Source organism: Barbus barbus (assembly GCF_936440315.1).
Source record: "Barbus barbus genome assembly, chromosome: 34".
NCBI lineage: Eukaryota > Metazoa > Chordata > Actinopteri > Cypriniformes > Cyprinidae > Barbus > Barbus barbus.
In genome coordinates, this window is record NC_136762.1 from 25024464 (window position 1) to 25036505 (window position 12042).

Here is a 12042-nt window from a genome sequence, read left to right on the forward strand (position 1 = left end):
GCCTAATCCTGGCTTAGTCTAAGCCCTGTCTATGAAACCGGGCCCTAGAGTTATTTCATTCAGGTTGCCTACATTTAGCACCTTTCTTTACAGAGGTATATTTGTCAAGCTATGAAGTAAAGGCCAAGACCTCTAATTCAGATTTAACTTTTATCTTCCTTTATTAATTCAATTTTTTTTTTCTTGATTTTCTTCAATGAATTCCTTCAAGGTAAACATGACAAAATATGAAAAGAATGATTGGCAAACGTATCAAGTGAAAAAAAAAAAAAAAAGTTGACAATGACCACCTTTAGAAAAGACTAAATGTGTCATAAGGGAGCAAGGTAAGTATACTTAAAGAAAAAAAAAAAAAAAAAAAAAAAAAACTTTACTTTTGAAAACACAAAAGGCAAAAACTTATTTGTAAATTCTGAATGAATTTTTTTTTTTTTTTTAAATGCAATATTTAAAAAGATGACATTATGGCAAAGTACTGTTGAAATAAATATAATGTGTGCTTTACATCTCCACAGAATCAAAACATATGCAATATTTTCTTTCAAATCCAGCAATACCTTTCAACAATGGAAGACAGTCCAAGTGCTTTGAAGGCCTGTCAGAAACAGTTCCTATTAACATCTTTGCATCAGTTTCAATATAGGGAAGTCATATTTCCAAAATAGTACAGTAATGTATAAAAATCTGTTTTATCTTCTCCAATAGTACACCCGGTAGCCTACAGAATTGTACATAACTTAAATTACCTAAATAAAAAAAAATAAAATAAAAAAAACACAAAAGGAAAGACTGCCTGATTTGCAGAAATCAAACATGTTGGCACATTACAAAGACGTATACAGTATAGAAATCAATGTGTTTGTAATAATAATAAAAAAAAAAAGATCAGGATCGATGGCAGACAGGATTAAATGAATGTGCATTTACATGTGGTCCAAATGAATGTGTCATTTTTCAGCAAAAGTAACATTAAAGCTTTCTTAGCAGACATAAGTCACAAAATAGATCTTTCTGGTAATCAAAGCTTAATAGATAAAGTTCTGAAATGAAAGTAGCCCTTAAGAGTAGTGTGAACCATCAAGCTAAAATTGAAACATGGATAAACTACAAAAAATACAACGACAGAAAACCAATGTCTTAAAGCAAAGTCTCATACTTGTTTTGCTTGTGTGAGCATGCTAGATTTGTTGTTGTGGTGTTATATCTTCTGAAGAAGTGTCCAAATGGACAGTTTGGAGAGAAAACGGAAAACATAGATTTTAAATAAAGACAAATAAAACAATCAGATTTCTTTAGAAATATTAACTGTCAACACTGTTACACAATGCCTTTTAGCGTTTTAAAAAACATATTATATATATTTTATTTAATAGTGTAAAACATATTAGCACAGTTAGGCTTAAAACATACTCCACACAAATATGCAAATGCAACTCTTGCTACTCAAGTTTGATTTTACATGAAGTGTGTAACAAAATGAGTACTGCCTGCATTCTTCTCACTGCCACAAGGGGTGCTAGCAGGCACAGGAATAATCAGTTATCTGCCATCTTCAATGGCGTTTCTATGGTGAACGACTCGCCACCTTCCTTGATGTTTAGTTTCCTTCGCCCTCTCTGTAAATAACCTACATCAACAAGTTTAACTGTACGGGGAGATACCAATCTTCACAGCCAAAAAAACATAAACCAATCCTCATAAACCAATCAAATTATTGCCTTGATGTAACTAAATTGCTATTGGAGTTGTACAACAGTCAATCATTGTTTTCAGATGCCATATAAATAGCCAGATAACCAAATTATGACAAGAATCTGCCTTAAGCCCAAAGTATACTGTGTTTTTGTACACGACGCGTACGCCTTTCAAAGTATACTCCTTTTGATAGCATGCGCAAACGCAGGTGGTCGACACCTGTGCTCTAGAAAGCTTCATCTTCGTCCAACGTCTGCTCCATTTTTCTCCAGAAGTTATGATACAGATATTGTACTCTAAACTTGTACTCTTTTAAACTACAGTTGCTGCTGTTGTTGTTGCAGTCTCTGCTATTTTGTTGCTGCCTGTTTGTAGAACAACTGAATAGTGCAAAGCCAAGTCAATGCACATGTGTGACTTGCATGTACAAAGTACAAAAACTGGATGATTCGAGTACTATGTTGATGGTGGAATTTGCGTCTGTACACCATACGTGTAAAAACCCAAGTATACACTCCAAAAGTGCTTCAAAAGGTTCTTCAAGCGATGCCATAGAAGAACCATTTTTGGTTCCACAAACAACCATTCATTCAAAGGTTCTTTAAAGAACCATCTCTTGCTTATCTTTTTATAATCTGAAGAACCTTATTCGCCACAAAGAAGCTTTTGTGAATCAGAAAGGTTCTTCAGATGTTAAAGCTTCTTTATGGATCCATTTAGACAAAAAGGTTCTTCTATGGCATCGTGAAGCACCTTTATTTTTAAGAGTGTATTTTGGCCTTTAACTGCCAACATATTCATAACTAGTCAGCTAAAAAAATACATTTTGGTTAATGGCACAAATATACTTGAGTACTGAGGTTTGTTTCCACAACAGTACAACAAGAACAAAGTAAACAGATTACATCCAGGACTGCGGTCTTGCAAATTGTTGAGCAAGCATTTGCATCTATGTACTTGTGTCGAGTAGTTTTCTGGCCTAAGTCTACAATTTTTACTAATTTCCACGTAAATTGTTCACAAAAAAAATTGTACGAGTTGTCTGATAGATGGATAAGTCAAGAGAAATCTTTCAAAGCCACTGGAAACAGGAAACGCAAAAGAAAAAGGGTTATGCTACAATTTTGTACAAAACACCTTCAGTTTCAACAACTGTCTTATAATAACCTTTAAACATGCAAACAAACTTCTTGAGGAGCAATTGTGATGAGCACAAAGAGATTGTAAGGAGTATCGTCGTCACTGGCTTGAAGTACTAAAAAGCCTTATAAATAATTCTGTATGTTTTTCTTCCCCCGAACAACACATACACAGTTTCCTCTCTTTTTGAGTAGTAGAAGCCAGTTTAACAGTAGCAGAGCTTGAAACAAGACATTGCAGCTTAAAATCCAGCTCCCAATACATGGGAAAGTTGCTGAGAGTCCAAACTTGTCCTACCACCATTTTGCCCCAAGCAAAGGCACTTAACCCCAGCTTGCTCTAGGACAAGGGGTCCCCAATCCTGTTTCTGGAGACCTACCTGCAGAGTTCAGATCCAACCCTGATCCAACACAACTGTCTGTAATTATCTAATGCTCCTGAAGATCGTAAATAGCTGGTTCAGTTGGGTTCGATCAGGGCTTAAACTGAACTTTAAGATCCCCAGGAACAGGATTGGCCACCTCTGCTCTAGGTGGATGCAATTAATGCAAGTTGCTTTGGATGAAGTAAATACCTTATCTTGCAATACTAATCCAGATGTTAGAAAGCCTCTGTAGTGCCTCAACAAAGAAAATGTTTGTGACTGCAACAAATCATTACAATAAAACACTACCATAACCGGAGGTCGCTTTAACAGCTGTAGTTAAAGTGCTCGTTTCTTTTGGAGATTCTTCCTGATCTGCGTGTATTGTGTCCTACCGTCCCATCATTTATAGCCCAGGACCGGAGTTCGTATTTGTTACAACTCATTTTGTGTCTGTCCACTTCTTGACATTCTCTGTCAAACTGTCTTTGTAGCTTTAGTGCCAGTTCTCCATCCTCCTTTTCCTGATTCATTCGCTGGACAATCATATCATCAAGCCTGTCAAAAGCACCTGTCCGGGACATTTTTGTCTGTAGGGTGTCTTCCAAATGTTTAGTTTTGTGGCTTCTCTTCTTGCCCCTTCTTGAGGTAGGTCTGTTAAGGACACAGCTCCTGGTGGTAGGCTCATTTACGAAGTTCTCGGGGTCTTTCGTACCCTGATTGCAGTGTCCAGCCTGTTTATCAAGCATCGCTTCACAAATTTCTGTGGGTTCACAGAGTTCTTCACATCTGCTACGCCTTTTTGCGGATAAAGTATCTGCGATGGTTTGAGTTGTCGACCTGATGTGAGTGCTAGCAGGCTGTGTACCTTCCTCTTTGTTACACTGATCAAATACAAGCCGTCGTTTATTACAGATCACAGGTTTTTCCTTCTGATCCTTAGCACTTGAATCACAAATGCACTGATGATCCTGCGAGCTGTCCTTGGCTACAGCACAGCTGCAGAGTCGGCTGTCCTGTTCTTCAACGGGACTCAGTTTAAGGCTTAGATCCTCTGCGATCGGACTCGTGACTGTACCTTTTGAGGTCACCTTCATGCACTGACGATCAACTTCTATCTGCTTCCACTTCTGCAAGATGGTCGGGCTGGCCTCGTAGCTTGTGGACTTGTGCAGAGTGCGTGCCAAGTTCCTAGGGGTTGACTTCACAATCGTAGGCTCCAAGAGTCGCCCATCTGGCAACCTTTTGGGTGGAGTGCACGGCGAGCAGACAATAGGTTTGAAATGGTTGAGTTCTTCCGATATGCTATCGTTGCTCTCGGGGCTAATGGACCTCTCTGGTTTCGTTTGAAGCACGAGTGACGCAGACGAGGTGTGGATGCCCCGCCAGTGGTGTCTCTTATCTAGGCTCAGTACCGGGGCTGAGAAAGAGCGACTGTTTTCAGAGGAGAGAAGGATTCCAGCGTTGTAACTATGAGTGATGATAGCCTAGAGTGGGGAAAGAGCAGTAGAGTAGCATCACTGACTATAAATGACTAATTTGCCAATCCTGCCACAACATTTGCTATTTTCCACTACAGGGGTGTCCAGTCCTGCTCCTAAAGGGCCAACACCCTGCAGTGTGTTATGCCAACCTGCCCCAACACACTTGTCTGGAAGTTTCCAGTGATCCTAAAGATTTTAATTAGAAGTTCAGGTGTGTTTCAACAGGATTGGAGTTAAACTTCAGAAGCAGAATATAGAGTTGAAAATAGGTAAGGCGGAAAAAAGGTGAGAACATTGCACGGATCGGGGAATTTCCTTTAAAGATATTTGCATTACATGCTCATTTGTAGTTACTTTAAGTTTTTTATATATATAAATATATATATTTTTATATTACCTTATATATCCACTGTAATTTTTCACAATTTTATCTTATTTTTTAAAATTGCAACATTTTACAAAAATGATTGAATATATTTGGTCAAAATCCCATGTTATAAAAAAATGAAGTGCTATGCAGGCTATTAAAGACAATATTGGCTTATGGCAATGCTGACCTAAAATGCAAAATGTTTGCCCTCTCTCTCTCTTTACCGTCCCTTCATCTCAAACCTCAAATACATAAAATATTACCCTTTTTAGACACAGCTTTTGAAGTAAAGAAAATACTATACAAACTTACTGAAACAACCAGGGGCCAGTTGCATGAACCTAGCCACCATGTTAAGAGTTAAAAATTAGATGACTAACTTTAAGACTAGTCTAAACAATTATTTATTTACCCTTGTAAGACCCCCCCATAAAAACACTTTCTCATTGGATCTAAGAAAATCTCATAGGTGAGCTCAAAAAAGTGAGTTGTCAGTGAAATGTGAGGAGTTTGCATCTATGATATACAGTGCTATGCATAAGTTTAGACACCCATGCTAAAGTTGACTAAAAAGAGAAATAAAAAAAATCATCTTTTGGAAATTGAACTTAATGCCTTAATTAAATTTTTTTTTGGAAAAATCCAACCTTTAAGGACACCAATTTTCTTTGTGAATGAATAATGTATCGTAAATAAATAAATGTTCTTCCTTAAAATACAGGGTGCATAAGTCTGGGCACCCCTATGTTAAATTCCCATAGAGGCAGGCAGATTTTTATTTTTAAAGGCCAGTTACTGCATGGATCCAGGATACTATGCATCCTGATAAAGTTCCCTTGGCCTTTGGAATTAAAATAGCCCCACATCATCACATAGCCTTCACCATACCTAGAGATTGGCATGGTTTTATTTCAGTTAGCCTAATAGCTGGTTTGATTTGCATTGAGAAATGATCTTATGGAAAGTACTCCATGCCAACCTCTAGGTATGGTGAAGGCTATGTGATGATGTGGACATCTACACCACACCTCATTTTGGTGTGGTGTAGATGTTAAAACTTGGTTGAATGACCAAGTGTCACTTTTCAAAATGAAATGTGTTAGCCAGTGTTTTTTTGGTGTAGTTTAAACAAAGTAAGGCTGGTCTGAACCATCATCCGTGTGGACGTAAGCAAGGCCGAACTTCTCATTTCCACAATCCATGCCGGATAGTGGCCTGTCTGTGTGACCATGCAGACAACAGTGCCACATGTGATTTGAACACTTGGAAAGAAATATTCTAGCCATGCTCATGGTCAAAGGAGGTTTGTGTGCTCAAATGTGCATAATGGAACGGAACATACCTGGGCCTATAACCTCAGGTTTCTTTAGGGCGGTGTTTTTGTTCCTGTTCCTGGAGTCCCCCACCAACAGTGCACATTTTGCATGGCTCCTTAAACACATCTGATAAGTAGTCAAATATTTTTTTTTAAATGGCCAATGCTGCTATCTTTGAAAGCAGATATCACACTATTTAAATTAAAAATAGTAAAAACACATGCATAACAAATTCTGAAATTAAGTTTAGATTTGTTGCTGAATGCTGACAGTAGATGATTAAAGTATTACAACGTTGACCAATATTTATCAGTAACAAAGGAAACGCTGTAATACGTTTTCTCTTTATAATTCTATCTAATAAGAAAATTCATGAACATGGTGAATGGCTGCTCTGTGCACTCAGAGACTGGCATTTTCTGAAACGTCGACCCGACAGAAAAACGTATCCGCTGATAATTTAAAAAAAATGGTAAGTATCGACTGATACATCAGCCTTATTGATATACTGTTCCAACCACTACTACACCCGATTCAGATCATCATTAGTAGAGACTCCAGGATCTGAAATAGGTGTTTCATTCAAAGGAGATACTCCAGGAACAAGGTTAAAAACCACTGCTCTGGACCAGGGTTCTTTAAATCTGACCCTGGAGGTTTTTCAAACTCCTTGAAAAACCTTGACTAGTTTTTTCAGGCGTGTTTAATTAGAGTTGGGTGTAAACTCTGCAGAACAGTGGACCTCTGGTGCTATATATGAAGAAAAGTAAGAAAAGTTGCTTTGGATAAATAAGTCTGCTTCTATATAGTTTTACTTACTACAAAATTTTACAGTGGTGTGAAAAAGTGTTGGTCACACTTTAATGTTTCAGATCATCAAACAAATTTAAATATTAATCAAAGATAACACAAGTAAACACAACATGCAGTTTTTAAATGAAGGGTTTTTAGTATGAAGGGAAAACGAAATCCAAACTCACATGACCCTGTGTGAAAAAGTGCTTGCCCCCTAATCCTAATAACTGGTTGGGCCACTCTTAGCAGCAACAACTGCAATCAAGCGTTTGCGATAACTTGCAATGAGTCTTTTACAGCGCTGTGGAGGAGTTTTGGCCCACTCAACTTGGCAGAATTGTTGTAATTCAGCCACATTGGAGGGTTTTCGAGCATGAACCGCCTTTTTAAGGTCATGCCACAGCATATCAATAGGATTCAGGTCAGGACTTTGACTAGGCCACTCCAAAGTCTTCATTTTGTTTTTCTTCAGCCATTCAGAGGTGGATTTGCTGGTGTGTTTTGGATCATTGTCCTGCTGCAGAACCCAAGTTCGCTTCAGCTTGAGGTCACGAACAGATGGCCGGACATTGTCCTTCAGGATTTTTTGGTAGACAGCTGAATTCATGGTTCCATTTATCACAGCAAGTCTTCCAGGTCCTGAAGCAGCAAAACAGCCCCAGACCATCACACTACCACCACCATATTTTACTGCTGGTATAATGCTCTTTTTCTGAAGTGCTGTGTTACTTTTACGCCAGATGTAATGGGACACACACCTTCCAAAAAGTTCAACTTTTGTCTCGTCAGTCCACAGAGTATTTTCCCAAAAGTCTTGGGGATCATCAAGATGTTTTCTGGCAAAACTGAGACGAGCCTTTATGTTCTTTTTGCTCAGCAGCGGTTTTCGTCTTGGAGCTCTGCCATGCAGGCCATTTTTGCCCCGTCTCTTTCTTATGGTGGAGTCATGAACACTGACCTTAACTGAGGCAAGTGAGGCCTGCAGTTCTTTAGATGTTGTTGTGGGGTCTTTTGTGACCTCTTGGATGAGTCGTCGCTGTGCTCTTGGAGTAATTTTGGTCGGCTGGCCACTCCTGGGAAGGTTCACCACTGTTCCATGTTTTCTCCATTTGTGGATAATGGCTCTCACTGTGGTTCGCTGGAGTCCCAAAGCTTTAGAAATGGCTTTATAACCTTTTCCAGACCGATAGATCTCAATTACTTTCTTTCTCATTTGTTCCTGAATTTCTTTGGCTCTCAACATGATGTGTAGCTTTTGAGGATCTTTTGGTCTACTTCACTTTGTCAGGCAGGTCCTATTTAAGTGATTTCTTGATTGCGAACAGGTGCGGCAGTAATCAGACCTGGGTGTGGCTAGAGGGCAAACACTTTTTCACACAGGGCCATGTTGGTTTGGATTTTGTTTTCCCTTCATAAAAAAAACCCCTTCATTCAAAAACTGCATGTTGTGTTTACTTGTGTTATCTTTGATTAATATTTAAATTTGTGACAAACATGCAAAAAAAATAAAAAAAATCAGGAAGGGGGCCAACACTTTTTCAGACCACTGAAACTAAAGATGAGAACCAAATACATTTTTTGAAACAGGACAGGTGTTGTTTTTTTTTGCCCCCCCCCCCCCAAACAATTCACCCTAAACAACAAATTAGACTGCTGATTATTTGAATATACTCATTAAAGCATTAACTGAAATATAATACCTTGTCAGGAACGGCATGATGTGTGTGACCTCTGGTTTTTCCTCTTCCATCCTCAGAGTCTGTACAGCTCCTGCTCCTCTGAACAGCACTGCTATGAAGACAACTGTAATACAGCACAATGACCGTATGGACGTGTATCTCTTTTTAACACAATAAGAAAACTATTTATTGAGAGAAGCATCAAAATTTAATTCACAATTGCCTTTATACTGCTACAGTATTAGTATTTTTTTTTTCATAGTAGTGTATCCCCATTATTTCAGGCCCTCCACTCTAGAGACAATAAAAATTAATTTGACCACTAATAATGAGTATATTTAATAAAAAAAAATCAGAAAATGATCATGTCAAATCCTAAAGTAAATATAGGTGCAATACCCTCTATTGAAAGCAGGGGAGCATCTTGTTTTTCGCACAAATGCTGAGACATGTCTGGTCCTCTTTCCCACCGGCTCTTCATTCTCAGAGTCGGACACACCACAGAGCTGAAACACAGTAAACTACCGTGAGAAACGGACGATCACACATAATTGAGCGGTAACTAAACAGTTAAAGGGATAGTTCACCCCAAAAATGACAATTCTGTCATCATTTACATCCTCATGTCGTTCTAAACCTGCATGAGTTACTTTCTTATGTTGAACATAAAATATATTTAGAAGAATGCCGGTAATCAAACGTTGATGTCCCCCCCGTTGACTTCCATAGTATGTCTTTCCCTACTATGGGGACTAACAACTGCTTGGTTCCTCAAAATTCTTCAAATATCTTCGTTTGTGTTCAACATAAGAAAGACACTTGGAAGGTCTGGAACGACATAAGGGTGAGTAAATGATGACTAAATATTATTTTTGGGTCAACTATCCCTTTAATAAAAGAAATATCCCAAATGATGAAGTATGTGAATTAACTGAATGTGTCCGTGTTTAACGACAGAAAGAAGAGTTTTGAACATACAGGATAGTGACAAAGTTTCAGCATCCCACACTCTTCTTTTCTGTGGATTTTTTTCTTTCTCTCTTCTGTTTCTTCACTGCTTCCACCCTAAAGAGATAACACTGAGCTTTATATATGACTTTTACTGTATTTCAGGCTATAAAGAGAGCATATAATAAAACAAGCTTATTAGAGATCAGAAGTGCTTTGCATTTTTACATATAAAATAAGTGCAGGCTATTCTTTACAGCCGTACAAAAGACGTTTGTGGATGTTTCCACTTTGTTGGAATAGTTCAGGAATTGTATTATCATAGTCCATAGTACCAAAAACATATGTTTTTTTAATGTTAATGTGAGAAAACTGCAATGAAGAGTGTACTGACTTTACTCGGTAGCTTACCTTCATCTTTTGTTTCTCATACTCTTGACGCATTTCTCCAGACTTATGGATTGGTACAGGTGCACGAAAACTGTCTAAGAAATGAAAGCATAAATAGCCAACTGGCTCACTAAATTGACCAGACCACAATAAACACACTGTCTAGAATCTGGGTTCTGTCACTAGCTCCACCCACTGGACACACACATGCCTGGACAACTCTCCACAACCAGGATATATACCACTATATAAATAATACTGACAAACGTCTTGTTATAGCAAGTCAGATGTGGGTAATAAACATTTGTTTTCCCTTAAAAAAAGAAAAAAATATTTTAAGTACTTAGTTCATAATAAATTATTTGATCAGGTTTTACCAAATTAGAGTGATTGCTCCCATGAGGTTCTTGCGATGAACAGTTTGACATAAAATCAGATGAATATTTACATATTCCAACACTTATGTTTAACGTTTTGTGTAAAATAAGCCTTTAACATTTTAGTTGAGTAGCCAGTGGAAGACATGTTTCTGAAGTGACGCGACGCGACGCGACGGGGCGTTTATAAACAGCCGGAACGCGTCGAGTGTGAACGCCCCTCTACAAAACACCGCTGCTTTTCCTCCAGAATCCAGTTTGTTTACTTTTTTAAACCCTACTTAAGTTACTTGTTTTTTTAACCTTTGCGTTGTTACGTTGTCCAGTGCAAAATTATTACATTTATAAAATAAATGTTTTAGTTTTATTTCTAACCACTCAAATGTATCGACTGGACTGAAATCAGTGAAGCTGGAAAACTGTCATGCCGCGATTAGTCGAAGCGTAAATAATAACCTCAGACTCATGATCATGTAATATAAGCGCCACGAACCTCCGTCTGCGATCTGTCCGTCTCTCTGCTCCATCCTCCGCCTGCATCTCTCCGGGTGACTGAGGCGGATCAGCTCCCAGAGCTCGGCGTTCACCAGGCTCTTCTCCCGGGACTGTTTGCGGGCCCAGCTGGACACCCGCAGCCGGCACAGCGGACAACACAGGCTGGTCAGCTTCACCGTGCGCTGGAAACACTGCAGGCACACCGAGTGTCCGCACGGCATCGTCACCGGCTCCAGCAGGATCTCGGAGCACACCGGGCACCGGGCCTCCTCCAGACTCAGAGGAGCGCTTCTCTGCCCCAGTCCAGCGGATTTGGCGGACCCCAGCGCCGCCATCTTCAGTGCCGTGAGCCAGCGTCTGGGTTTGAAAACAAGCCCCGCCCAGCCCTTGCGTCACATGCAGCGGAAAACAAGCCCCGCCCAGCCATTGCGTCACATGCAGCGGTGGAGCGACACATTTACAATTACTACTTCATTTTCATTTTACTTCATTATTTGATTTTATACAGCGGCCACAAAATATTTGGACATTTAAATAATTTCTAAAAAGTAATTAAATAAAGCATGTTTTATTATCTTAACAAATAAATGTTATAACAAACTAAAATTAATATTCTGCACTATTTCTGGGTGACCAAAACGAATTGTGATAATAAAAATGCTCATCATTCATAAAATACTAAATAAATAAATCCTGAAACGCATTATGGCTTCCACAAATATATCACCACTGATAATAAGAAATATTGTGTGAGCACCAAATCAGCATATAGAGTGATTTGTGAAGAAATAGCGATGTTTTAATTTATTAAAATAGAATGTTAATTGTAAAAAGTCACAAAAAGGAAGTTATTCTGCTTCTTTTTTTTTTATGAAATAAATGCAGTTTTGATGAGCCTTGGTAAAACTTTCATAATAATAATAATAATTTAATTATTATTTTAAATAACTGCTTTTAAACTATCTCTATTTTATAAAGCACTATATAAA

At 38.4% G+C, this 12042-nt stretch overlaps 1 protein-coding gene across 1 annotated transcript; it reads right to left on the reverse strand.

Moving 5' to 3' along the window:
* Positions 1-474: 474 nt before the first annotated feature.
* LOC306853946 (E3 ubiquitin-protein ligase RNF169-like) lies at positions 475-11406 on the reverse strand. The gene is made up of 7 exons (XM_079391668.1): positions 11052-11406; positions 10203-10276; positions 9822-9908; positions 9243-9349; positions 8865-8967; positions 1690-4686; positions 475-1627 (listed from the first exon to the last, which is right to left on the reverse strand). Exons 1-6 carry the CDS (start codon positions 11386-11388, stop codon positions 3526-3528), a joined length of 1869 nt encoding a protein of 622 aa, XP_079247794.1. The 5' UTR covers positions 11389-11406; the 3' UTR covers positions 475-1627; positions 1690-3525.
* Between the last annotated feature and the right edge of the window lie 636 nt (positions 11407-12042).

Excerpts from the sequence above, each read along its gene's own strand:
- LOC306853946 (XM_079391668.1), bottom strand. The coding sequence starts at position 11,388 with ATGGCGGCGCTGGGGTCCGCCAAATCCGCTGGACTGGGGCAGAGAAGC. Across the intron at positions 10,277-11,051 it reads CGGACAGATCGCAGACGGAG|ACAGTTTTCGTGCACCTGTA; the intron begins GTTCGTGGCGCT and ends TTCATTTCTTAG. Across the intron at positions 9,909-10,202 it reads ATGAGAAACAAAAGATGAAG|GGTGGAAGCAGTGAAGAAAC; the intron begins GTAAGCTACCGA and ends TTATCTCTTTAG.